At 51.2% G+C, this 27,918-nt stretch overlaps 1 protein-coding gene across 6 annotated transcripts in view; it reads left to right on the top strand.

Annotated features, from left to right (window-relative positions):
• The window catches only part of MARK4 (microtubule affinity regulating kinase 4), a 50,764-nt gene that overhangs the window by 20,122 nt on the left and 2,724 nt on the right, over positions 1–27,918 (top strand). The window contains exons 2-17 of one of the 6 annotated variants that reach the window (XM_061597675.1): positions 6,093–6,359; positions 8,346–8,399; positions 10,970–11,018; positions 12,275–12,340; positions 14,117–14,187; positions 14,633–14,689; positions 15,447–15,683; positions 16,561–16,680; positions 17,573–17,672; positions 18,424–18,533; positions 19,159–19,315; positions 19,639–19,853; positions 20,650–20,753; positions 21,925–22,194; positions 25,684–25,763; positions 26,891–26,935. In XM_061597675.1, the coding sequence (XP_061453659.1) occupies positions 6,093–6,359; positions 8,346–8,399; positions 10,970–11,018; positions 12,275–12,340; positions 14,117–14,187; positions 14,633–14,689; positions 15,447–15,683; positions 16,561–16,680; positions 17,573–17,672; positions 18,424–18,533; positions 19,159–19,315; positions 19,639–19,853; positions 20,650–20,753; positions 21,925–22,194; positions 25,684–25,763; positions 26,891–26,935 (2,002 nt within the window). Of the gene's footprint in view, positions 1–6,092; positions 6,360–8,345; positions 8,400–10,969; positions 11,019–12,274; positions 12,341–14,116; positions 14,188–14,632; positions 14,690–15,446; positions 15,684–16,560; positions 16,681–17,572; positions 17,673–18,423; positions 18,534–19,155; positions 19,316–19,638; positions 19,854–20,649; positions 20,754–21,924; positions 22,195–25,683; positions 25,764–26,092; positions 26,143–26,890; positions 26,936–27,918 lie in introns of those variants that run through there. The other 5 variants (XM_061597674.1, XM_061597676.1, XM_061597673.1 and 2 more) reach the window with 5 other exon arrangements.

Here is a 27,918-nt window from a genome sequence, read left to right as displayed (position 1 = left end):
GGTACAAACTGCAGGATCTCCGGATAGGGCTAGAAATACCCACTTTTGCCTGAGACCCTGGAAAGCGGCTGCCAGTCAGTGTAGGCAATACTGGGCTAGATGGACCAGTGGTCTGACTTGGTATCCGGCAGCTTCCTCCCTTGCATTTCTTGGTCGAAATCTGAAAACGAGGCCCCAGCGCTCTGCTCTGTCAGGATAGTGACTGACACATTCTGGATCCTGGCAGCGGTTCAGCTCTAATAAGCACCTTTCAGCCTCCCAACAAGCTTCCCTCTGATGGGACAAAAGGACTCGCCTTTTCTCTTTCCTGTGAACAGACGAGGTTTTGTTGTTGGGGCTCCACCCCAGGAGTGGCTGCATTTCAGGTTGGTTTTCATACCAACCCACTCTTTTTGCAAACCAATTTTAGGAAAAGTCAGACTTGCCTCCATAGGCCTAGATTCGTAGCTGGTTCTTGGAGGGTTTTTTTCCATCTACGATCAGGTCAAAAGAAACAAAGCAGTCAACTGGCAAATCCGGTGGGTGGCACTGGGAGCAGGGGTCCCTCTCTCATCCCTGCAACCCCAAATAAGGAGCTTGCTACAGAAGAGCGACACACCCCCCCCAAAATCATTCAAGTAGCTTAGCAGTCTGGGACTTTGAGGTTGTCATGGCTTTTGTTTTTTTCCCAAAAAGAAAGCCTAGTCCCCATTCTCTGCTGCAAGGTAGTCAATGTGATGCCCTCCAGATGTTGGACTACAACTCCCATCATCCCTGACCGTTCACTGTGCAGAGTTTGGCTGATGGGAGTTGGAGTCCTGCAACATCTGGAGCGCCACAGCTTAGCTAAGCTCTTTGCGGCAGGGACCTATCCTTGTGCTTTCTAAAGCACCACACATGTAAACATTGCTGTAATACTAACAATGTGCTCACTTTAGCAGGGCACATACTGAAATATGCTGACTGAAAATACTGATAACAATGATTATCCTCTCCTGTATGAAATTTGCCCAATCAGTGACTGTTATCACGACAGCTTAAATGGGGCCTTCATATTCTGAATGGGAGAAACTGTTTTGTAGGCAGAAGGTCCCAGGTGGGATACCTGGCTTCTCCAGGTAGAAGGATAGGGTAGCACATGATAGGAAAAGACTTTGAGAGTTGCTGCCAGTCAGAGCAGGCAATGTTGTGCAAGATGAGCAAACAGTCCTCTGTTGTGGCTCGTAGGTGCTGGTAGCAACTTAGAGGAGGGTGGCTCTCTGTTGGGCCTTGGTAGCTGGTTTTGGTGGGGGGGGGGAACCGGCTGGTGTGGCACAGAGTGTGCCAGACTAAGGTAGACTTTGATCTTCTCCCTCAAGGCCATTCTTGTGTTCTTTTTTCCCATTGGAGGTTTAACCAAAGTATCTCTTGAGAGAAATTATCAGGCCTCTGAATTTGAGTTAGATTTCTCAGCCACAGTTAAGCTACTTCATGGCTGTGGGTGTCTGCTACATTTTAATTTTTGATGACATTTTGTTGAAGCTAATTTCGAAGTGGGGGTCCAGTCTTATGTGTGTGTTTGATTTACAGTTTCAAATCTGGGTCTTAATTCCTAAAACGTGATGTGCCACTATTCCACTTTGCCTAGGGGGAAGTCTCCAGCAAAGGACATCTCTTGGCCCACCCTGCCCCTTAGAAGAAGGGGGCAACAGGCAGGTTTGTCCCACCCTGTGCCAGGCGGTTAGAACAGGCCTCAGGCACTGCTGTTCCTCTTCATCTCCATAATCTCCTTGGACTACAGATCTTTTGCTGTCTAACCTTGTTAAGGCGACCGGCCTCTCTGGGGAGTATTCTGGGATGTGGGCCTACCAGACCGGGATGCTTTTGTGAGCCCTGCTGGGATGTGATAGCAGCCATGCCGGTGGTGCTCAATCTCGAGATGGCCTTCAAATCTCAAGGGCCCAAAACAACACATTTTAATGTTGCCTTGCGGTCCATTAACAGTTGTTGGGGGGGGTTACCTTTCTCTCCCACCTTTCTTCCATCATGGAACCCAAGGCAGTGTACCTCATGCGGTTTTGAGGCAGTCACCTATCCATACATTGACCAGACCCAGATCTGCTTAGCTTCAGCAAGGTGGTGGCCTCATGTACCTCTCAACCAAAGGTGGGGAACCAGTGGTCCTTCAGATGTTGGATTCCAGCTCACATCAGTTCTAGCCAGCATGACCAGTGGTCAAAGATGATGGGATTATCCCTGGATATAAACTATATCGGAAGGACAGGGAAGGACGTATTGGTGGCGGAGTCGCTCTATACGTGAAAGAAGGCATTGAATCCAGCAAGCTCGAAACCCCAAAAGAGGCAGACTCCTCCACAGAATCGTTGTGGGTGGTGATACCATGCCCCAGGAGGGACTTAATACTGGGAACGATCTATCGTCCCCCTGATCAAAATGCTCAGGGAGACCTTGAGATGAGATATGAAATTGAGGAAGCATCCAAACTAGGAAATGTGGTAGTAATGGGTGACTTCAACTACCCGGACATAGACTGGCTGCATATGTGTTCCAGTCATGACAAAGAAGCAAAGTTTCTAGATATTCTAAATGACTATTCCCTAGACCAGTTGGTCATGGAACCGACCAGAGGGACGGCAACCCTGGACTTAATCCTCAGTGGGGACCGGGACCTGGTGAGAGATGTAAGTGTTGTTGAACCGATTGGGAGCAGTGACCACAGTGCTATTAAATTAAACATACATGTAACTGGCCAATTGCCAAGAAAATCCAACACGGTCACATTTGACTTCAAAAGAGGAAACTTCACAAAAATGAGGGGATTGGTAAAAAGAAAGCTGAAAAACAAAGTCCAGAGGGTCACATCACTCGAAAATGCTTGGAAGTTGTTTAAAAACACTATATTAGAAGCTCAACTGGAGTGCATACCGCAGATCAGAAAAAGTACCGCCAGGGCCAAGAAGATGCCAGCATGGTTAACGAGCAAAGTCAAGGAAGCTCTTAGAGGCAAAAAGTCTTCCTTCAAAAAATGGAAGTCTTGTCCAAATGAAGAAAATAAAAAAGAACACAAACTCTGGCAAAAGAAATGCAAGAAGACAATAAGGGATGCTAAAAAAGAATTTGAGGAGCACATTGCTAAGAACATAAAAACCAACAACAAAAAATTCTATAAATACATTCAAAGCAGGAGACCATCTAGGGAGACGATTGGACCCTTGGATGATAAGGGAGTCAAAGGTGTACTAAAGAACGATAAGGAGATTGCAGAGAAGCTAAATGAATTCTTTGCATCTGTCTTCACAGTGGAAGATATAGGGCAGATCCCTGAACCTGAACTAACATTTGCAGGAAGGGATTCTGAGGAACTGAGACAAATAGTGGTAACGAGAGAGGAAGTTCTAAGCTTAATGGACAATATAAAAACTGACAAATCACCGGGCCCGGATGGCATCCACCCGAGAGTTCTCAAAGAACTCAAAGGTGAAATTGCTGATCTGCTAACTAAAATATGTAACTTGTCCCTTGGGTCCTCCTCCGTGCCTGAGGACTGGAAAGTGGCCAATGTAACGCCAATCTTCAAAAAGGGATCCAGAGGGGATCCCGGAAATTACAGGCCAGTTAGCTTAACTTCTGTCCCTGGAAAACTGGTTGAAAGTATTATTAAAGCTAGATTAACTAAGCACATAGAAGAACAAGCCTTGCTGAAGCAGAGCCAGCATGGCTTCTGCAAGGGAAAGTCCTGTCTCAGTAACCTATTAGAATTCTTTGAGAGTGTCAACAAGCATATAGATAGAGGTGATCCAGTGGACATAGTGTACTTAGACTTTCAAAAAGCGTTTGACAAGGTACCTCACCAAAGACTTCTGAGGAAGCTTAGCAGTCATGGAATAAGAGGAGAGGTCCTCTTGTGGATAAGGAATTGGTTAAGAAGCAGAAAGCAGAGAGTAGGAATAAACGGACAGTTCTCCCAATGGAGGGCTGTAGAAAGTGGAGTCCCTCAAGGATCGGTATTGGGACCTGTACTTTTCAACTTGTTCATTAATGACCTAGAATTAGGAGTGAGCAGTGAAGTGGCCAAGTTTGCTGACAACACTAAATTGTTCAGGGTTGTTAAAACAAAAAGGGATTGCGAAGAGCTCCAAAAAGACCTCTCCAAACTGAGTGAATGGGCAGAAAAATGGCAAATGCAATTCAATATAAACAAGTGTAAAATTATGCATATTGGAGCAAAAAATCTTAATTTCACATATACGCTCATGGGGTCTGAACCGGCGGTGACCGACCAGGAGAGAGACCTCGGGGTTGTAGTGGACAGCACGATGAAAATGTCGACCCAGTGTGCGGCAGCTGTGAAAAAGGCAAATTCCATGCTAGCAATAATTAGGAAAGGTATTGAAAATAAAACAGCCGATATCATAATGCAGTTGTATAAATCTATGGTGCGGCCGCATTTGGAATACTGTGTACAGTTCTGGTCGCCTCATCTCAAAAAGGATATTATAGAGTTGGAAAAGGTTCAGAAGAGGGCAACCAGCATGATCAAGGGGATGGAGCGACTCCCTTACGAGGAAAGGTTGCAGCATTTGGGGCTTTTTAGTTTAGAGAAAAGGCGGGTCAGAGGAGACGTGATAGAAGTGTATAAAATTATGCATGGCATTGAGAAAGTGGATAGAGAAAAGTTCTTCTCCCTCTCTCATAATACTAGAACTCGTGGACATTCAAAGAAGCTGAATGTTGGAAGATTCAGGACAGACAAAAGGAAGTACTTCTTTACTCAGCGCATAGTTAAACTATGGAATTTGCTCCCACAAGATGCAGTAATGGCCACCAGCTTGGATGGCTTTAAAAGAAGATTAGACAAATTCATGGAGGACAGGGCTATCAATGGCTACTAGCTGTGATGGCTGTGCTCTGCCACCCTAGTCAGAGGCAGCATGCTTCTGAAAACCAGTTGCTGGAAGCCTCAGGAGGGGAGAGTGTTCTTGCACTCGGGTCCTGCTTGCGGGCTTCCCCCAGGCACCTGGTAGGCCACTGTGAGAACAGGATGCTGGACTAGATGGGCCACTGGCCTGATCCAGCAGGCTCTTCTTATGTTCTTATGTTCTTATGGGAACTGGAGTCCAGCAACATCTGAAGGGCCCCAGGTTAGTCACCCCAGCTTTGGACCATATCTTGGGTCTGTGGTATATTTGGGTCAGTTGCAAGGCCAATGTGATATGTCCTGTCCCCCTGCCCCCCATGGAAAGAGTTGGATTTTCATGCTGTGATCGTTGGGGGGCTCCTGTTCAATCCAATAAATAGCCCACCTCCTTTACCGCTACTGTCTCATTTACCTCTGCCTTTGAAAGAGTTCTGTGGTGTCCTTGTTGCAACTTATAAACTTCCTACATGACATACCAGTCAGAGATAGCCATAAGGGTTCCTGGGAAGTGAGCGCTCTCTGGAGTTGGGTGGAAGGAGTATGGGGTGGGTGGTGGTCTTAAAAGATGTTTGTTAGGTCTTGGGGGTGGGAAAGAATGTAAAATTAGGTCCGATGGTAGCATTCGCAGTGCTTGAATTGCTGCAGGCCCTCTACCTGCCGGCCTTATTGACTTGTTACATCTTTACCCTGTCTTTCCTTAAAGCAGCTAAAGGCAGAGTATTTTATTTATTTTTATTTGATTTATTATTTCAATTTATATACCGCCCTTAGCAAAATAGCTCTCAGGGCGGTGAACAAACGAGAAACATGGTTTCCATCTCCATTTTATCCTCACAACAACTCTGTTAGGTAGGCCAGGCTGAGAGCAAGAGAGAAAGACTGATTGGCCCAAGGTCACCCACTGAGCTTTGTGGTTGGGTGGGGATTTGAACCTGGGTCTCCCAGGTCCTAGTCCAACCCTCTAAGAACACCGGCTCTTGGAAGACTACTGGGGGGGGGATTTGGCAAAAAGAGGGAGTAGTCGGTTGATGGAGATAATGCCCCCCATGCCTTTCTTCCTAAACTGTGTATGCAGAGATGTGTGGACAGCCACGAGCAGGGGGAGCTGTTAGTCTGAATCTGCTTTGGCAATGCTGCCACCTCTTCTTCCTTTCCTCCTTCGTACATAACAACAGTATCTTCCTCCCCCCCATAGCATCAGCGCTGCCCTGTGGTCACCCTTGACCCGGCCCCCATTCTGGTGACACCACCACTCTCCCCGCAGCCCTCCACCCTGGCCAGCAGCCGATCAGAAAAGGGCTCATCATGGTCCAGCCGCTCACTGGGTGCCCGCTGCCGCAACTCCATTGCCTCCTGTGCCGACGAGCAGCCCCACATCGGCAACTACCGCCTCCTGAAGACCATCGGCAAGGGCAACTTTGCCAAGGTCAAGCTGGCCCGGCACATCCTGACGGGCAGAGAGGTAAGGGGGAATTGGCTGGTGCCTGGTATACTTGGGTTACGGCGTGCCGCTCTGGTCGCCCCGTCTCCAAAAGGATTTCTCGGAGCCAGGTGGTTGGGCGCCTTCCCTAGCAAGAGAGGCTACAGCATTTGCAGGGTTTTTATTTGGATAAAAGTTAATTAACCACAACACTGGTTTGGATAATCTTCAAGGTGTGGACAAATTGTACTTATTCTGAGGTGGGGGTGGCCTCACCTTAAAATGCACAGTGGCTAAGGGGTTTTCTTTCTTCTTTTATTTATTTTTTAAAAAAATTATCTTAGAATTTTCCTTTTGCCCCTCTCCCATGTGAATACTCACGCACACACTTTTGTAGAGGATGAATAACCCCACAAAATGGGGAGGCAATATTCGGTCCAGCTTTTGTTTATAAAACTGTGCAGGGTGGGGAGAAAGTGAACTTTTCCCTCCTCTCCCAAAAGTCTGACTGATCCCTCAGTTTTAATAATATTTTTGAACAGTAGATTTGAGACGGGCAAAAAAATTCCTCCTTTATACAGTGCAGAATTAACTTATGTGAAAGGAGGAAGATAAATTCCTGGGGGAAGATGGATCTATCAATGGCTCTATGGAACCTCCATGCTTGAAGGCAGTGTACCAGTTGCTGGGTGGGGGTGACTAGTCCCATTGTCTCTGCCCTGCTTGTGGGCGTCCTATTATAGCATCTGGTTGGTTACTGTGAGCGGGCAGATCCTGGGCTAGATGGACCCACCGTGGTCTCGTCCAGCAAAGGCTCTTTTGACATTGTTATACTGGGTGGAGCAGAAGCGGCAAACTCCCATTGCAGGAGGAAATCCTCCTTGGGGGGAGTTAAAATGTCCCTCTCTGAGGGTCCCAAAACACAGGACTCTGGTTTGTTTATTTGCAGATTTATAAACCACTTCACAGCACACAGCAACAAGATAAGATAAAATACAAAGATTGCAAACCCAATAAACTACAAGCAATAAAACCATTTCTACAATTGTACAGTTAATAGTTACACTTCAGGGAAAACCTTCTTGAGCAAATATGTATTGAATAGCCTCCTAAATATCAAGATGCTAAGTGCTTGTTTAATTTCTCTTGGGAACTGGTTCCAGGTTTTATGCTGAAAGTCCATCAGTTGCCATGATTCTTGCTTCACCCAATTTTGAATGCCATGAAGGGCAGCAGAGATGGGTGCAATCCACTGGGAAACTTTACATTTTTTTGGTGTCAAAATTTTTAGTATAAACATTAACATTTTTTAGTACATGTGTGAATGGTGGGAGGGGGAGAGGGTACCTTTATTTTATTTTTTCCCTTGGATAAATCAAAAGACAGAAAGGCACCCCAGGGTCACCTTCAGTTCCAGCGACATGATCTGAGGAGCCCAAACACAAATCTGAGATTGTCCTGAGGCCCCCCTTGGCAACATTTTTTGCAACCATTTCTGGGGAGGGTCTGGGGCCAATCTCAGTTGGGTCCACACTTGACTTGAGCATGTGTGACATTGATGTGACCCTCAGGTTGCTCCAGTGCATGTATGCCCTTGGGTGGGGGGAGCGCCACAGTGCAAATATTTGGAGAGCTGGAGAAGAGCGCCCTTAAAGCAGGTGCAGGAATCTTTGGCTCTCCAGAAATTGCTGGACTACAGCTCCCATCAGCCCTAGCAAGCATGGCTAATGCCAGGGAGGATGGGAATTGTAGTTCAGCAGCTTCTGGCAGGCCAAAGGCTCCCCACTCCTGTCTTAAAGAATCGGGACTCCACTCCTAGTGACAGGCTAGTTCTGATGCCAGGGACAGTCTAGCTGGAGGTGGGTGGCTGGAAAAGGAAAGGCGGAAGACAAGGAGCAAATGGGAGTTGCGGGTGGTGTGGAGAAAGAAGGCTTTGGTGAATTATTGGGGGGGTGAGCGGCTGGAAACAGACATTTCATGGCCTTCCTTTTCCAACCAGACTGATTTTCTGCTTTGCATTTCTTCAAGGTGGCTATAAAAATAATTGACAAGACGCAGCTGAATCCAACAAGCCTCCAGAAGGTATGTATGTCAGTAAACATACATTTTGTCAGAAGCCTTCTTCAGGTAGCATGAAGGATCTGCAAAAGGTGCTATAGGAGCTGACTGCCGTGGAGCCCCTGGTGTGGGTGGGTGGCTTTTCCAAGATGTGGCTCAGTGGCAGATCACCTGCTTTGCATGCACGAGGTTCCTGGTTCAGCCCCCCGTGGCTCCGCATAGGGCTGGGAAGGGCCCTTTTCTGCCTGAACCCCCAGAAAGCCCCGGCCAGTCAGGGCAGACAGACCTGAGCCAGATGCACCCAAGGGCCCGACTCTGCCTAAGGCCGCTGCCTGCACTCCTCCGCTTCATATATTGGGGCCTCTCCATCTCATGCCCCCTTGACTTCCGGCACCACTTCCAGTGCTCCAGGACCATTCCATTCTCCTCTCCTCGCACCACACAGTGTGGAGGAGGATGGGGGGGTCTCCTCTTCTGCCCTGGCATTTGTCAATCAGCCTCTGGTTCGCAATTGAGAGAGGCTTGTGGGTCCCTGTCCCCTCAAGCCATTGACCCACCCCACCTCTCCAGCCAGCTCTAATCACCAAAGACACCAGTTGCTCCCCCCCTCCATTCTCCCCCACCCACCCTGGTCTCTCTCCTAATTAGCGCCTGGAGTCCAAGTTGGTCGCTGTGGTAACGCCATCTCCTGCCAGCATCTCACTGAGGGGGAGGTTGTGGGGGGTGGAGCTGCTAATTGGCGGCTGGATTTTCCAGGCCAAATGAGCTTCAGGGAAGGTGGGGAGGAGAGGATGGGTTTTGAAGGCTGTCCCTCCCCCCTCAAATTAGTCATTTCCCCTGGGAGGGGGAGGGGGCTCCATGTTCAATTGGCTGACCTACCCAGTCTTCCCGGTTGTAGGCCAGACTGGTGCTCCCAGCACTCTCTGGCTGGGGAAGGCCCCATATCTCCCTGCAAGTATCTTTGATTCCTCCTCCCCCCAATTTGTCTGTCTTGAAGCTCATGCGTCTTTTAAGGGGGAACCCCCTGCCTTCCTTCCAACACTAACCCGTGAAATGGGTACTCCCCACCTTCATCGTCCAGTTAGCTCTCATTTATGTCTTCCATAAAGAGACAATATAGAATTCCTGACATTAATTGATAGAATCGTAGGATTGGCATGTTCTAAAGCATTTTGCTGCTGTTTTTTAAAAATGTATGTTGTAGTTTTATGATTGATTATTGCCTTTGACTTGTATGAAAACAGTTCTGGGTGGTCCTTCTTAAAGCAGTTACACAGATCTATAATTGATGATAATTAATTCATTAATGACAGGTCATCCAGGCTGATAATCTAGGTCAGCCCTCCAGGTGCACATCTGTGATCTGCAAGTAAAGAACTGGGAAGCGGGTTCAAAAGCTGCATGACACAGGGCATAAGGGCAAAAAGCTCCAAGTGATGACTCTAACAAGTGAGCCAAGCTCTAAGCTGCAGGCACAGGAAAAATACCGCATGGTTTAGAGCAGTTGTGAGGAACCTCTTGCCCAAGGTCCCAACTAGGCCCACCAAGCCCCCACTTTTGGCTAAGCCACACCCACCTGCCCTACACCTGATGCCATATAAGATGTCAAATGTGGGGCAGGTAAATACATAGCTCAGGGCTTTACAAGCAACAACAATCAACTGATTGTTGCCACCTGCAAAGCTCTGTGCTTTGCAAGCACCACTGTTCAGCTGATTGTTGGCATGTTAGGATGGTTTGATTTCAAGACATATGGGTACAGGAAAATGGATCGTGTGACATCATTGCAATATCAGATGATTGACAGGTGGGTGGCCCCACCCAGCTGTCAAATTTGGCCTATGGCAAGTTGAGGAGAAAAGGATCCAATTCCCTACCCTTTAGAGCAATGCTCAAATGATGGAGGGAAAGGTAGGGAGTCCCTTGGTCTAGCACTGGGCATCCACCAGCCCTGCCCCCTAACTCCACCCAGTTTTAGCCAAATCATGGCCTTCTGAAGACAGTGTGTCAGAGGTCTGCTGCACTAGTTAAGGGAACCTGGCCTCTTCTGCTGCCCCTCATTCCCAACTGTAATTTGAGCACTGGTTTAAACCAGGCTCCAGCTTAATTTGGAACTGGAACTTGGCTCAAATGTGTGAAGTGACACTAAAGGAGAGAGGACATCTGAGCATGTGAAGAATACTTTTTTTGTCTCTGCCAAGTTGGCAAGATATGCTAGGATTGCAGGGGAAAGGTTTCTGTGTCAAAGGTCTCTAGGTTTGGCACCTCTCTCCTTTCAAACTTTGCCCCTCCTCCCAGCCTAAATGTTGGTCCTTCAGGGGACCCTTCTGTGGAAGGGATCCCTGTGAAGGAAATAATGCGCGTGGGGCTCCCAGTGGATTCTGCAGCAGAGAAGGAGCCAGCATAAAGGGTTCCTCTCTCTGACCATCCATGCAGTTGGTTCCATTCTGAAGGAATGGTTCTCCACATACGTTCCTGCAATGGGAGCAAGTCCAATACAGACGTGTGTGTGTGAAGATGCAGCCCTTGGAGAAAGGATTAGGAAGATGACTGGGCTAACCCATCTTCCCTCTCTTCGACTTCCTTTTTTGCAGCTCTTCCGAGAAGTGAGGATTATGAAGGGTCTGAATCACCCCAACATTGGTAAGAGGGCCAAGAGCCTGGAGAGGAATCTGCCTCCCTTCAAATCTGGGGTTGTTCTGTAGCAGATGTGGCTTGCTTTAAGCTAGAGCAAGCCAGCTGCGTCAAGGCAGAACTGACTGGGGGTGGGGGGTGAGTGTTTGAGAAATCCAGGTAGTCTTGCTCCCAAAGCAGTAGTGTGCACCCACTCCATTTTCACAGTTGCACCGTGTAAATGTGGTACTCTTGGCATTAGAATTCAGCCTCTGAGAATCTTGGCATTCATTTGTTTTTGAAAGCAAGCAGTGAATCTAGCCTTGTCACGGTGGCTGAAATGAGCTCCTAGAGAGCTAGTATGGTGACATGCAGCGGTGGAGAACCTGTGTCCCTCCAATGGAGCTGGACTACAACTCCCAGCATTCCTGATTCTTGGCCATGCTGGCTGGAGCTTACAGGAAATGGAGTCCAACCACATCTGGAGGGACACAGATTTGCCATTCTCCTGGTGGGATATTGGGAGCCCAGAGTTCTGCTCCCTTCTCAGCCATGGAAGTTAATCTCTCAGCCTAATCTACCACATGGGGTTCTTCTGGGAATAAAAATGAAACTCTGAGAAGGGCAGGATGTAATACATAAATCAGTGATGCAGCAGATTTTTCTTTTCAGTAGTTTCCAGTCTCAGACATGCTACATCAGAGGCCCCCCAACTCATTTACAGCTGGGAGCATCTTTGGAAATCTAAGAAACTGACATGGGCACCAAAAAATAAACATCTTGCAGAAGGAAAAACAGTGATGCTCAGAAATACCCCCACCCCAAAGGCAAAACATCTACACATACCCTCAAATAAATAAAACACACACAACCCCCCCCAGGCACCTCCCCACCCACCCAGCCAATGAAACAATACCAAAGCGTCCATTTTAGAAAAAGAAAATACATGAAAGTTGGACGAGGTGGGCAGAGGGCAGAGGCTGAAGTTGCCATGGTGCCCACAGGCACTCTTTTGGAGACACTAGCTCCAGGTGATACTGTTTATATCTGAATACAGGGATTGGTGATACACCCCCCCCCCAAAAAAAAAACTGTTTACAATTTTAAAAAGCAGTAGAAAAGCATCCAATAAAATCCACAAAGTTCCCAACAGTGGGAAATATTTCCAGCAAGAAGCAGTGACTTTCCTCTTGAGCTGGTCGCCTGAGGAATCTCCATGTGAACGCATCCATGAAGTCCAGAGGATGAAATCATAGATGGACCCTACCCCCCTCCCTCTCTTGCAGTGAAACTCTTTGAGGTGATAGAGACGGAGAAGACCCTCTACCTAGTGATGGAGTATGCCAGTGCGGGTAAGTATATATGGAGCACCCTTTGGTCTCTGCAGCTGTTGCGTCCACTTGAGGACACTCCGTCCTACAAACGTTTCTATGTGCTTCAGATTCACATTTGTTAATAAGCAGCAGTTGCATTTAGGATTTTCAGAGGCAGGGTATGAAGTAATCCAGGGCTGCTCCTCAGGAGTAGGTTCCACTGTGGCAGCACACTCTGGGGGGTGCCTCCATCCATCCAAAGCAGAGGTGTGGAGTGTAAATGGTGGCAGTGCAAATGTTTCCCACCACCAACCTGGCAACTGTACACCCTGCTCCTCTCTGCTGCTGCTGTGCTTTCCTAGGGCTGCTAAAATTATCCCCCCAATGTGCTTAAAATATCCCCCGTTTCCACCTTTCATAGGAGCTGCGCCTAGTTTTGAGATGGACTCCCTCCTTTCCCTCTTCCTCCCACAGAGAGCTTGTTGCTCCAGGACAGCACAGCCCCTGAACTGGTTTCTACAACGTTGAAATGCTGTTTGAATGGGAAGCAGCATAAACAAGCATAGAGATGTACATTTCCTTGAGCCACATCTGCATCCAATTGACATCCTCCCTGGCAGATGAGCTCAGGAGTTTTCCTGCCACCTGTGGGCTGCTTAGTAGCCTTACAGAGTCCCTCCCCCCTCCCCTGAGAGATCAGGATGGCAAAGCAAAGTGCAGGCAAGCGAGACAGAAGCAGAGTCCACACCTTTGCCCCCCTCTTCCTTCCGTTTGGTCTCCCCACTTCACTGCATCTCATATTCTGACAGCATTGCATGTTTGGCTACACTTGGAAAAAATGTGTACTTCAATGTACATAGAAGGACTTTGACACCCCCCCTTTCATTTTCACACTGGGGTGGTAAGTCCTGAAGATCTTGCTAGGGTCTCTGGGAAAGGGATTATAGCCAGGCATTGGGGGGGGAGGAGCTTCTAAGGGGTTGTCCTAACAGTGGTTTCCCCAACTCCTAGAAGGAAAACCCTGTCCTCCATGGAGGAGGCTACCTATTAGGCGAGTACAATAGCAGAGTTCTGCACGTAACACTAAGCCATGGTTTGTTTGACAAACGATGAGTCATCTCATAGATGAGCAAACAAGTCATGGCTCTGTTTCTCCAGAGCTTGGCTTGCTTTCCAGCTGCTTGTGCCTCATGGCTTCATGACTTCATGAGCATCTGGGGTTGGGTGGCCAAGTAAAACCTGGTTAAGCAAGGTTGTGAGGTTCAGACATAACACCAAACCATAATTAAAACCAACCTTGATTCATTAGCCAGCAAAAAACCATAGCTTCACATTGTGGTTTGTTGGCAGAAAACAGACCATGATTAATCTCTGGGCTGGGGCATTTAAATAAACCATAGCTAGGCTAAACAAACCACGGGTTAGTGCTTTATATGTGAACCAGGCCAATGTTTTAATGGTGGCAAGGTCAGTTGAAGATTTTTTGGCATCTGAGGTGGAAGGTCCAAACGGCACACATCCACACCCCCAATTAACACAGGACACAATCAGACATGTAGCTCTTCTTCTGCACAAGCCTCATTGAACTGATCAGAAGCTGCACCAAACCACCACCCCTTACAATGGGGCTTGCATGGGAGAACTTACTAGTGGTTCGATGTTCCTTGGCGGGTCTGTCTCCCGCCGTGCTGCCTGGAATGGAACCCAACTTCTGTCACTCGAGACAGCTTCTTCCCCTTGCGCCTTGGGAGGGCCATCTCTAGGCAGTTCTCCTGGCCTAAGTTATTTGTCCTTTCTCCCTCCCCCCCCCTGTAGGAGAAGTCTTTGACTACCTTGTATCCCACGGGCGCATGAAGGAGAAAGAAGCCCGGGCCAAGTTCAGACAGGTTGGGAAAAGAGACCCCAGTATGGGGCTATTTGCTCTTTGGATTCCAGCAGGGGGGCAGATGACGGGGGGAACTGGCCTGGCCTTGTTGGCCGGGAGGCAGAAGGCCGGTTCCAAGCCTCCCTCTAAGGGGGTTGTCCTTAGAGAGTCCAGGTTGCATGCTGGCCTTGCAGTGGGGAATGGGGGTTGGCTGGTCTTTTGCAGGCAAGGGGGCATCTGTCGCTCCCTGCTCCGGAGGCCCACTGTGGTTTCATATGGATGAGCATTGGTTTTTTCTTTAGCCTCGGGGACATAAGGATCGATCCTGTCATTCTGGGCCTGTTTACCCTCAAAGGGGACCCTCATGACTCTGGGCAGGGGAAGGGAGGGCTCCTCAGCAGGGAGGGGAGAGCCTCACAGGGATTTTTCTCACACACAGTGACTCCCCCTCTTCTTCTCACCCCTAGATTGTCTCAGCTGTGCACTACTGTCACCAGAAGAACATTGTACACAGGGACCTGAAGGTGAGGAGTCCCTGCACTGCATCCCTCCGTCCCCCCCCTCTCCCCACAGCAACTACAGTTGCCTTCAGTCGCTGTGAGGACTGCGTTGCCCAGCGGAACTGGCTTCAAGCCCCACCTCTGGCTTGGACTGCATGGTGTAGCCTTAGGCCACATTGCTCTCCTCTGAGTCTCACTTTTCCCATCTGTAACATGGGAGCAATTATTGTCAGCAGAAGACTGGGGCTGGAGAAAACTAGAGGCAGCTGGGGACTTTCAGCAGCTTTTCCACTCTGCCCTGTTCTTGTTCCTTGAGAACTTTTATCCAGGAGCCTAAAATTTGATGCAGGTTCGTAGAAGCTGTGAATATCCCTGCATCCCTGGAGACTACAGGGCACTCCTTTTATTATAGGTTATTAATACAGTAGGGCCCGGCTCATACAGCGGGTTACGTTCCGGACCCCCGCTGTAAAGCGAAAACCGCTGTAAAGCGGATCCCATTGACTTGCATGGACCAAAATGGCGCCGGGCGGGGGAAAAAAGCCGTAAAAGTGGAACAAGCGCTGTAAAGCGGGGCCTCTCTACAATTCACAACCGCTGTATTAGCGGAACGCCGTAAAGCGGGTCCCTACTGTAAGACCCAATCCCATTCCCGGTGGACCTTCCTCCTTCACCTTCCAAGCCCTTGGTGGTGTGACTGAGACAAGCCCCTGTCTGCCTCTCCCACCATTGCAGAGATTGCAGCCCCTCATTTCCTCTCCTCCCCTTTTCCACCAAACAGGCCGAAAACCTTTTGTTGGATGCTGATGCCAATATTAAAATCGCTGACTTTGGGTTCAGCAACGAGTTCACGCTTGGCTCCAAGTTGGACACGTTCTGTGGGAGCCCTCCTTATGCTGCCCCAGAGCTCTTCCAGGGCAAGAAATATGACGGGCCCGAGGTGGACATCTGGAGTCTGGGGGTGATCCTTTACACCCTCGTCAGCGGCTCGTTGCCTTTCGATGGGCAGAACCTCAAGGTGAGGCAGTGGTTGGGGGGAGAGGCTGTGGAGAGGAATGGGCGTGTGTGTGCTCAGGCCCGCAGAGTGCAGAGTCTCCCAACCAGAAGCAGGAATAGAATGCACGAAGTGTGTCTGTTGGTCTCACTTGAAATTCTCTCTCGGCAAACGATTTTGTTGGAGTTACACAGAGTTGCACCTGGCACCTTCCTTACACAGCTTTTGTCATATGCTGAAGACACACTTCTTCACCCCAGCCTTTGATGCTTGTGTGGACAGACCCTCTCTATTTGTGAATGTCATGTGTGTGTTGAAACTATTTTTAATACTGCATTTTATATTGTTGTGACCCACCCTGGGACCTTCTGGTGAAGGTGGGGCTGGGGGGTTGATGAAGGTTCCTCCCCACCCCTGGAAATGCTCTAAAATACCCAGACCACACTTCTCCACTGCTTTTTCATTTATGCAATGGAACGTTTCCCACGTTACTAAAAAAGACATGAAATAAAAAGACAGGAACGGAGATAATGATAAACTTGACTTGCTGTGGCAGAATGTGAGAGCCACTGATTCCAGCAGATCTCCCCCCTCCCCAAATATGCCAGTTCTTCTGTCCACATTACCTTGTAAAGGGTGGAGAGACACACACACCCAGGCTGTCGCTATGGGACCAGAAACCATCGTGGTGGTAGTGATGCCCGTGGAGACTGGCAGGGCCCTTTGCACTTTAAGCGCCCCGTGCCAACCGCAGCAGGCCCTCTCCCCACTCCTACCTCCCAGGGTCTGCCAGAGGGGCTGAGCTGACCAGAGAGAGAGAAGTTGGCCAAGGCCGGCTGCTTTGGGGAGCCTTGGCGCTTCCACCGCCCCCTTTGCAAAAGCTCCCCCCTCCCCACTTTAGGAGCTGCGGGAACGTGTCCTGCGTGGCAAGTACCGTGTCCCCTTCTACATGTCCACGGACTGTGAGAACATCCTGAGGCGTTTCCTGGTGCTGAACCCCGCCAAGCGCTGCACTCTGGAGGTAGGGGCACTCTGGGATAAGAGCCTCTACAGAGAAGCAGAGGAGAGGGGGGCTCGCTGGCCTGGCTGAGGGGCCACGTGGGGGTGGAGGGGAGGGGGGTGCGGGAGGGTGCGGGTCCCCAGCTGCTGCTGCACATGGAAAGCGGCGGTTTCTGGGCAGCGCGTCTTCCCCCACCCTGGACCAGCTGCATCGTTCTTCCCCTTTCCCCTGGAATTGCTTAAGATGTCACTGATTCCTTCCCTGTTGGGGGGGCAGGCGGAGGGAGCACAGCTGGCATTCGCTGCCTCCAAAGAGAGATTCCAGCCCCAGCGCCCACCCACCTCCATTTCCCAGGCACACCATCACCCACCCTTTTTCTTTACAGGAAGCAGCGCAAGGCCTTTAATCAGCTAATGTCTCCGTGGGATCTGGCCCTGCCCACTCGCCTTGCCTCCTTCCTCCCCCCCCCCGCCCCAAGGATGGCTGTAATTAGCCTAATCGACTCAAGGATAATTATACCATGTGTCAGGGAAGCAGTGTGCAGCCTCAGCACCCCCACACTGCTTGCTCTGTGTCTCACTCCCCAGGCTGTTTACAGGCTTGGGGGGGGGATGCTGAGAGCAAGGGGATGAGGATGCCTGGGGGGGGATCCTCTTTGGCCAAAGGCAGGCCTGAAGCCTCTGATCTCCTAACAATGGGTAGTGGTTTCCTTTTTTTGAAAAAAGAGGGCCTGGAACTGACATGAAATATTCCAGAATGCCCTAAAACGTGTGTAGAGTGCCTTTCCCTCATTGCCGAGCACAGAGGGGTTAGAGGAAAGCTCTTCCAGACCAGGAGGCCAGGCCCTGAGCCGTGGACTGGGAGGGGGCTTGATCTCCCCTTTCCCCCTTCAAGGATGCTCTCCTCTCTGCAGCAAATCATGAAGGACAAGTGGATCAATATTGGCTATGAGGGGGACGAGCTGAAGCCGTACCAGGAGCCCGAAGAGGACTTTGCGGATGCCAAGCGGATTGGTGAGTGTGTGTCGTGTATTTTTAGCAGGCAGAGGCCGTTCTGCCCTCCATGTGCCTGGGCTGGCAGCAGCTCTCTTGGGCCTCATGCGGAGGCCTTTTCCCAACTCTGCCACCTCCTTTTTACCTGGAGATGCCAGGAGGATATCCTGGGACTCTGCAAGTAAACAATAGGTTATGCCACTGCGCTGTGGCCCCCTCCCCAAATTCATGAATCATGTGCTGAAAGTGCCATCTGCCAAGTCAGACTCTGCCCACCTGACCCAGCATTGTCCACTCTGACTGGCAGCAGCTCTCCAGAGACTTGGGTGGAGAGAGCTGAACCCTGGCAGAGAAGAGCAGGGGGCTTGGGCAGCTGAGCTGATGGGGCTCTCAGCCTGACTGAGCTCTCAGGAGGGTTCTGGGTCAGCTTATAGCAGTGGTTCTTAACCTCTTCCACTGCCAGCACCCCTTGGATCTCCAAAATATGCTCTCGTGCCCCCTGAAAAAATACCGTCCATTTTTAATTTTAATTTAATTTAATTTAATTTAATTTTAATTGTTTTTTAGCCTAACTTAGCGAAGATAAATGACAGTTTTCCAAAATCACCCCTAGAAAAAGTGTCTTGCACCCCAGGGGGTGCGTGCACCCCAGATTAAGAACCACTGGCTTATAGGTTGTACAGCCGTGGCGGGTGAGGGGGACGTGGGCCTTTTCAGTGCCTCCTGAGTGTAGCTCACTTTCACCTGTTGCCTCTTTCCTCTCCCTTTCCAGAAGTGATGGTGGGTATGGGCTATACCCGCGAAGAGATCAAGGAAGCCCTGACCAACCAAAAATACAATGAAGTCACAGCCACCTACCTCCTGCTGGGCAGGAAGAACGAGGTGAGGCCCATGGCTGCCCTGCCAATGGGTGGGCAAAGAGTTGCCTCTGGGGACTCTCCAGTCCAGAGACCCCAAGCGGTGTGGAATCACACAAAGCTGCCAGTGGCTTACTGGACGGAAATCCCAAAAGCCACAGTGGAGCAACATCCCAGGGAAGGCGTCGCAGAGTAGCAAGCAAGCTTTTGAGCTCACCTAAGCTCTCCTACAGGCTGGCTGTTCAGCAAAAGAGCAGAGGAAAAAACAGGGCAGGGAAAAGAAGCTTGGCATGATGGGAAAGTCTCCAGCTCTGCACTTTGTCCCCATCTAGAGGTGGGCCTGCAGCGAGGGTTAGTGCAGGGTGGTTTAGATAGGCGGTGCTGTGGGCAGCAGGGGCTTGGGGGCAGCAGCTACAAAACCCACATAGCAAGCTTTCCCCTCTCCCTCCCTCCTTCCTGAGGAGCCATGCTTTAGACCACCCAAGAAGCCCTGCTCTAAATTTCTGGGTGCTCCCAAGAGGGGGGCAACTGCCTCTGGCTCTGTTGCTGTTGCACGCTTGTTCCAGTGCAGGCCAACAGACGTGTTCCCGTGCTGGCTTCCCCCTTGCCTCCCCCTCCCTGTGCATAACAGCCTCCCTGTCTCCCAGCAGGTGGAAGGGGGAGAGTCGCGCGCAGGCAGTAGCCTCTCGCTGGCCCGGGTGCGCCCACCCAGTGAGGTCTCCAATGGCACCACCAAGTCCTCCTCGCACTCCAAAAGCCAGCGGAGCTCCTCCACTTACCACCGGCAACGGCGGCACAGTGATTTCTGTGAGTGACTCCCCCCCTCCCTCAGCAACCACCACCACTCAATCCTGGCGTTCGTTCCCTTGTACCATCAGCCAGATGGATCTCGGGTCAATGCTGGGCTGGAACGGCTTCTTGCCTAATTTTGCAAGCTAGTCCATAGGAGTTTCTAGCCCACGGGCACTTTGACTCTCCCACCAATGCACAGACCTTGGTGAGTCATTTGTGGCACATCCGTGGCCTGGAAGTGTAAAAGGCTTGGGTTCAAATCCCTGCTCAACCAGGAAGCTCTCTGGGTGACCCTTGGGCCAGCCACGCACTCTGAAGGCCATTGCTTCTGTTTCCAGGTGGTCCCTCCTCGGTGCCCATGCACCCCAAGCGGAGCCCCACCAGCACAGGGGATGGGGAGCTGAAGGAGGAGCGGATGCCCTCGCGCAAGGCCAGCTGCAGCGTGGTGAGCAGCGGGCGGGGCATCCCACCCTCCAGCCCCATGGTGAGCAGCGCTAACAATCCCAACAAATCCGAGATCCCTGACCGGCGCAAGGACAGTGCCGTCAACACGGTGAGCAGAAGGGGGTCCGGTTCCAGGTTCTCCGGAGGCCTGAGCAAAAGCAGATTCAGAACTCCAGACCCCCACCCTGCCCCAATGACCCTCACAACCGGACCCATGGGGCGGGGGCTGGGCGCCTGTGTTGCTGAAGTCCCATCTGCTTCCTCCCCTGTGTGTGTGCGTCCATGCGCACCCTCTTGGCACCCTCCCATGAGTAGGCAGTGGCTCAAGAGGAGAGGTGTGGCTTGGTTTGAACTACGTGCAAAGCTCCTGAACTACTCTGGGACTGGCGACACCATATAAAATCTTATTGGCAGCAGCCCAGTCCAGTAGGTTTGGTTGTTCAATCAGGTCCTTGGAGGAAAACAAAGTCTTGTTTCCAAAAAATGGAGCACTGGCAACACGGTGTGCATGCGTGTGTACATAACATGTACCAGGGCTGTGGAGTCGGTGCGCCAAACCTCCGACTCCTCTATTTTTCTACTCTCCGACTCCGACTCCACCCAAACTTGCTTCCAACTCCACAGCCCTGGAAAGGGCTATAAATGTCTTTTTAAATTGGAAGCTCTCATAGGAGCATTTTTATCGCTGCCTGAATATGCCATCCTCCACTTGCACCCATTCTGAATCCCCATTCTGAAACAGCTGGATTTCTAGCTGTCTGCTTCCTGAGTTTGAGTATCTGAGCTGGCCCGCCAAAAAGCCAGTCCAGTGAAGCAAGTTTGGTTTCTGAATCGTGCCCTCCCTTTTTTGTCGTTGTTGCTCTCACCTCTCCTTTTCAGCTTGGGCTGTTCCTCTCTTATTTCAGAATAACATTCCCTCAAGTATGATGACCCGGAGGAATACTTACGTGTGTACGGAAAGGCCTGGCGGAGACCGTCACTCGCTGCTCCAGAATGGGAAGGAGAACGGGTAGGACTGGGGGGGGGGACAATTGGGGCAGTGGCTGAATCCCTAAACCTGGGAGCGGCTTCTGCCCTGGAGATGCTCTCCTGCACACCAGACCTGTGGCTACTCAGCCAGTGAGCGAGGCACCCTTTGGCTTGCTTTCATTTCTGATTTTTGCTTTGCATGTGTCTGCCCTCAGCAGTGGCTTCCAGAGACCAGCTTTGGAAAACTTGGGCCCTGCTCAGCTTTCTCACATGAGGAGGGGTCTTGTATTCATTTCAGAGAGAGAAAGAGAAACCTGAGGCCCATTTTGATCGAGCGAAAGGGCACAGGGATGGGGGTGGGACATATTCTGCTCGGAGCTGGCACAAGCCTTGTCTTTCTTCCCTTCCTCCACTCTGAGATGAGCCCAGTGGGGACATGGGCAGGCAGTGGCCGACTGCAGCCTCTGTCTGCCCCACAGCTGCTGCAGGGGAGGCAGAATGGTGTGCGAGACAAACCCTTAAGCTGACCCCAGCAGAGCAGATTTTACATGCTTTGGGTGGATGGAACATGTCCATGATAGGTAGAAGGGCATTGTCGTTATAACAGTTATTTTTTGTTGGAAGATTAGCTGCCAACCAGGAGCTGAGCGCTGGCCTCACCTCCCTGTTCCCACGGACTTTGGCTCGCTGTTGGCACTGAGCCCAGTTTCCACTGGCCTTGTCCTGGCTCGATGCTGCCTCAGCCCCAGGGAGCCGCCAGGGCCCTCATCCATAGGATTGGCTGTGGGAGAATCCAGGATGGTCTCCAGAGGCAGGAATGATGGGCCCCTTCACTTCACTTCCATGAAAGCCCAGCTAGGCCTCTTCAGCCCAGAGAACGGACAGAACCCTGAAAACTGCAAAAGATCCGGAGGGAGGGTGGGAAGTTCAGGAGGGCAGAAAAGAAGTGGCGGGGGGGAGGGAGTATTAGTCTTGTGTTCAAGATACAGCTCCTAAAATGAGAGATTCAAGGATTATAGCCAGCCTGGAAATTGCATCCTTTTATCTCAGAAACCTTTACTCCTAATTGCAGGCATGTAGTGACTACCTGTGGTTTCCACGTGACTAGAGGGATGTATTCTGTGTGTGCTCAGGGTGCTCTGTGTCAGGCTTTCCACATTCCCTGTGGGGTGGGTGGAATTTACTCCTGTCTCCTCTCTGCACCCCCACAGCGCCGTCACCAGTCGGGTTCCCCCAGCCTCCCCCTCCAGCCACAGCATTGCCACTTCGTCCACCTCTTCAGACCGTACCCGGCTCTCGCGTGGCACCAACATCCGCAGCACCTTCCACGGGGGCCAAGTACGGGACCGACGTGGGACTGGCGTGCAGAACGGCCCGCCCACCTCTCCCACCCTCTCTCATGAAGCCACCCCTCTGCCCCAGAGCCGCAGCAGGGCCACCTCTAACCTCTTCAGCAAGCTCACGTCAAAACTCACACGGAGGTGAGTGACCTGCCGGAACAATGGGAGGGGTGGGTGGGCAAGCAGGCAGGTAGGGGGCGGCGCCGGCAGATGAAGAGAAGTCAGGAATGTCGGCTGGAGGATTGCTCCCTGCCTCCCACCCCACAATGCAATTTAGTGGCTTCACTTATTTCCACCGGATGCCTACACAGAAGTTACTTCCATGGTGAAGTTCCCCCTTGGAGGCCGTAAGTAATATGGTGATCCTACAGGTGTGTGGCTTGCTGTGTGGTGCAGAAATTTGGATCATGTGCAAAGCATCCTCGAGGCTTTGTTCTTCAGAGCTTGAGAGGGGTCTAGTAAAGCCAGGATCTCTTCTCCCCAGTGGCCTTGCTCGTAACCGCCCTCAGCTCTGTCTCTTAACCTCACCAGGACTTCAGCCCATTGGAAGGGCCCTGCCCCACAAGCCAGAGGCACAGCTGTTGTGGCATTGCAGAGAACCAAACGCTCCTCCTGGGGCGAAAACTCGTTTATGCAGCCTCGCCTCTAAATTCTCCCCATCCATTACAGCAGCTGAATGAAACATCTTCCCACAGAGGCAAGCAGCTTGTTTACTGAGTTGTTTCTCAGACCCACAAGCTGCCCGTGATTGGCCTGTCTTACTGACCCAGATCTCATCCAGCCAACATGGTGGGCAAAGTGGCTGCCTTCTGGAGTGACACCTGGGCAGTTTTTCCCAAGTCGCCAGTCCTTTGGAAGGTTTTGCATATGGTTCTCTTTTCAGGGAGGTCTTAGTTTGTGCCTTCTGTTAGTTTGAGAGGAGACTTGACACCTCCATGTGGGCATGTGCACATAGCTCTGCATGGGGCCCTGTGCTTGCTTGCTCCCCCACTAGTAGAGTCTCCACCCTACCTAACCCCCATGCTCTGCAGAGCTTTGGCTTCTTATTCTGCCATTATCTAGTGATGCTTCACAATCTGGATTTCGACATAGAAAATAGTGTAGGAAGAGGAGGGGAAAAGTGCAGGCAGCAGGGAGGGGAACAGGGAAGCGCTGTGCAGTGGTCGCTGTTCAGCTGCTTAGACTTGGTCACAGGCAGAGGGCCTCTCCAGAGGTGTCTGTTTTATTGTGCGTTCAGGGTCATTTGTGCTCCTAATGCTCCCAGGGTAGTCATACGCAACCCCATTTCCCTATTTGTGCCTGCAAAAGTTTTGGGGCGGTCATATTGCTTCATTTCCAGTCAGCGCGTACCCTGTAACGCCCTGTGAAATCCCATAATTTTTCATAGCACAAATGTTCTGAGGAGGGTTTTTTTTCCTGCTCTGGTAGCCAGTGATGTGGTCGCGCTGGGGGAGCATCACAAAACAACCAATGAACCAGAACAAATCCACCCTTCGTGCACTATTGCTGTGTCAATAGCATGTTGCAGAATGCATCTGCCATGAAAGTGAGACACCAGTCTGAGTTACAGTACCACAGGGAGACGGTGGTGTTGTGTGGCAAATTCCAGAGAGTGGGGGAACTCTTTTCAGCCCAAGGAGGACAGCATTCTCCCATGGGGAAACATTTTGGGGGCACATGGCAGGAGGGGGCATGGGGGCAGAACAATGGATGGGACTCTTTCCATTGCCCACCACAGCGCACCTTCCAGCCATGCTAAACATAGAGGTCTCTGCGCCACAGGCCCACTCGCCTCTCTCCATCCCCCATCACAGTTCAAGGCCAAACCACGAAAACACCCTGGAGGGCACAGTGCAGGGCTGGTGAGGAGGGTGGCCTGGGAAGAGGCCAGAGGGTAGACAGGGAGTTCTGGGGAGGCACTTTTGACCCCTGAGTCAGAGGTTGCCCACCAGGCCAAAAGCATCACGGAAAGCAGGACATTTGTGGAGGGATTCGACGGAGTTAAGGGAGGTGGTATCACACAGGTGTCCTGGGAGGCATCGGGGCAGCAAGGAAGTAAAGGCAAAGGGGATCTGTTTGATGGAGATGGGGATCTTCTGGGTGGCGAAGCTGGAGGTGTAAATATCACAGGCAGGGCGATGTCATCACATAAGTGTGGACAGGGGATGCAGTGCCACGGAGGGCTTTGAACATGTGGATGAGGAGCCCTGCTAGAAGCAGACAGGAATCCAGCCTGGGGGTTTGAGGGGTGGGGTGGGGGGAACATAAAGCAAACATAACATTAAGACAGGTGAATGGTTTGGACAGCAGAATGCTGGATGGAGGTGAGGGGACCAAGGTGAGGCAATGGCAGGCCAGAGAGGAGACTGAGGTGGTTGGCTAGAAAAGAGGAGGGTGTTTGGGGACAGAAAGGAAGGCTCTGTGTTTCTGCAGTGTTTAAAAGGGAGAGGTGTTGCGACATGGCTGCGCACTGAATGGGCAGAACAAAGGGGAGAGGGAGGAGTCAAAGATCAAGCCTCGGCTGTCCGCCTGTTCCGGGGGTGGGGGGTGGCACTGGGGAATGGCTAAGGAGGACGGCACTGGGGAAAAGACGTGGAGCCCCGTCTTGGGCACGTTGAGCTTGAGATGGCAATGAAGCATCAGACAGGTAGTTGGCGATGCCGAACCAGATGGAGGAGAAATCTCTGGGGTAGAGAGGGAGAGTTTAGGTGCAACTGGCCAGAAGGGAAATTACAAGGGAGGTTCCAGACACCCGTTAATGTAGCACTTCTGTTACTCAGCAGTGCCCTTTCCTCTGGCCAATAGGATTCAGGAATGTTTATTCACAGTTAAGTCCCTTTCAGCAAAGATCCTTTGCATTGTTAATTAAAAGTTTTCTGTTTTATTTCTTCCTGATGATCCCAGCTTTGGGAATAGCAATGGGCAGCCTGTCTAACTTGCCCAAAGGTCAATTTCCATTTCTCTTCCTGTACGGGAGGAAGCTATGCAGAAACTGATTCTGGGGCAGTTCAGAGAGCTTAATTGGATGACAACTATTAATCGCTAATCCATCAGCAGCTAACAGCAAAAGCAAAAGGAAGCAATAGGATGGGCAAGACCTACAAACAGGAAACTTTAATTAAAGAACCCCTGAAAAGCCTCAGTTGCAGATTGCCTAAGGAGGCTGATGCTGCAATTGCATTTTTATTGCAAAGGAATTGGGCCAACTTGGTTCTGGAAAACGACAGGACAACACAGGGAATACTGCCCTGCAATTGTGGATGCTCTCTGAAAAGTGAGTGAGCAAGCATAGGATGGTAATTCCAGTGCAATGAGCTAGTGCAGAAGCAACCTAGATGCACCTGAGAAGAGTCCGCCTGCCCCTTGCTCTTCCCACCGGGTTCCTCCACTCGAAGGCTACCAGATTGGGATAGGGGAAGGCCACCCGGAAGCCAACGTGGCATGAGAATCACTTTGGCCCCCACCCTGTTTGGAGGCCAGCTGGTCAGACCAGGCTTTGCTGCTGCAAGGAAGAGATTGCTCTCCTAACTAACCTCTTTTGCTCCTGCGCCACCACTCCCCCTCCTCCTCCTCCTCCTCCTCCTCCTCCTCCTCCGCGCTTGTTTCACTCTGGCTTTTCTCTGTTTTCAGGGTCACTCTTGACCCCTCTAAGCGGCAGAATTCTAACAGGTGCGTCTCGGGTGCTTCAATGCCTCAAGGATCTAAAATCAGTAAGTCTGGCTGTCCTTTTTATCTTCCCTGAGGTGGGGAGGCCTGCCTGCCTGCCTCTGGCCACCTTCCCGCTTGCTTCATCCTCCCCTGCCCCCCCGTCTCTCAAAGGTTTTTGCTTCCTTTTTGCTTGGTTAGAAATCTGGGATTCCCCACCAAGTGGCAGAATGTGCTTGCTTTTGTGCTTTACTTCTAACAAGAGGGGAGGAGGGAGGGGATCCAACCTGCCTTCAGTCCTGGAAGCCCTTTCCCTTGATCTCAGACCCGGAGGGCATCTGGTTGTGGGAAGCCACTGCCTGCACTCAGAAGCACTCTCTTCCTTATATTCCAGGTCCGAGCTAAGCTCTATGGCTACACCCCAGGAGCTCTAAGCAAGGCTGGGTAAGAGCCAGGCCAGGAGTACAGCTGGGTTAGCCAGCAGCGTAGTTTTGCAGCTCTGAGGCCTCTCCCAAGTGTAAACTGACCAAATGTCCCCCACTATCAGAAGTGGGTGGAGCAGGGACAGGAGCGAGCTGGCTCTGTGTGGCAGGGCACACCCAGGTGTTTGCCAACTCTCTGCCTCCCAGCTCCACAAGGGGCAGGGAACTTGAAAGCCCAGCTTAAAGGGCCTGCTCTGTTCCTAGTTCTCGCAGTAAGCCTGTTTCAGGGCTGCACCGCTAGCAGTGGGGGTGGGGTTTATCTTACTGACTGCTCCTTCATCTCATCAACAAACTCCCAGGTCAGGGTGAAGGTGAGGTTGGGACCCTTCTCCCTGATGTGCTAACTTTCTGCCTGCGGTGGATTATTATTTTTTTGATATGAAACAGCCATCAGCCATGTCATCCCATGCAGTCTGACGCAGTGGTACAGCCCACTTGCAGGTGCCCCCTCTCCCCTCCCCCAAAGACCAAATCACAGCCTCCACCAACTCAGCCTGGAAAGCTTGGGCTCTCAGCTAGGCTCACAGTGAAACATGAAGGCTGGCGGCAAGATGAGAGGCTTGGATGAAGGTAGCTGGTGCCTCCCTCTCGTGGCCTAGCTTAGAGGCTCCTTCTCGGGTAGCCAGAAGCAGGAAACAGCCTGGCCGCTGGCACCTTCCTGTTGCCCACCCTCCTCCCAATTCATTGTTCTCCTGTCTTTCCCTTTTCAGGGTCGCAGACGAACCTGAGAGAATCAGGGGACCTGCGCTCACAAGGTGGGTATTTGGCGCCCTCGCTGGCAGGCTCAGACCCAAGTCGCCCACCTTGGTATCAGCTGCTGAGCTGTGGCAGTTCTTAAACTGTGGAGGGCGCTTATGGTGACGATAGTTTTGGGTGTGTGGGGGGGATTGGTCTCTTCCATGTTCAGGCAGCTGTAGCCAGACGTGTGCATCTGCTGTGATTCTGCTGAAGCACAGAATTGGTAGAATGTGGAATGGGTTGCAGAATTCTGCTTCCTGAGACTTAGCTTAAAAAAAGAAAAAGAAATCAAGCTGAAGGACATAAGAAGAGCCTGCTGGATCAGGCCAGTGGCCCACCTGGTCCAGCAGCCTGTCCTCATAGTGCCCAGCCAGGTGCCCATTATGGGAAGTATGCAAGCAGAACTTGAGCGCAAGAGCACTCTCCCCTCCTGCGGCTTCCGGCAACTGGTATTCAGAAGCAGACTTCCTCCTACCACACTTTCTAGTCCTCGTGTTTGCAAGTACATGGCTTGCAAGTTTAGGAGCAATTCCCAGTGAAATCTTGGAAGCTAAAGGAATTGCCGGTTACGATTTTCGATTGCTTGGGGGGGGGGGAATGGTGGCTGGTGCCCCATGGGACTGGTGGGGCAGAAGGCAGGGAGGCCAGTCAGTAGGTGGAGGCAGAGCCAACTAATTCTGGTCATGTCCCATCCTCCTCCCCCCTGAGTTCCGCAAGGGCAACGTGGAGACTGAGGAGGAGGAGGAGGAGGAAGCTGGCGGCCAATGCCACCCCCAAGACTGGTTGCAAGGAGATAAACGGGTGGGGGCTGGCTGAGAGCAGGCTGAGTTTGGTGGGGCAGTGCCCCTCTTGCCCTAATGGGCCAGTCGCTACTGCCAGGGGGACAGAGCCCTGATTTTGGATCATGAAAGGGCACCAGACTGTTAAGCATCTGATCTGTTATTGCATTGTGCAGGATAAGAGCGGCATGATGAATTTGGGTAGTAGAATTCCGCTTTTG

This window comes from Rhineura floridana, chromosome 15, assembly GCF_030035675.1.
Source record: "Rhineura floridana isolate rRhiFlo1 chromosome 15, rRhiFlo1.hap2, whole genome shotgun sequence".
NCBI classification, from domain to species: Eukaryota; Metazoa; Chordata; class Lepidosauria; order Squamata; family Rhineuridae; genus Rhineura; species Rhineura floridana.
This window is presented reverse-complemented; position numbering and strand designations above follow the sequence as displayed.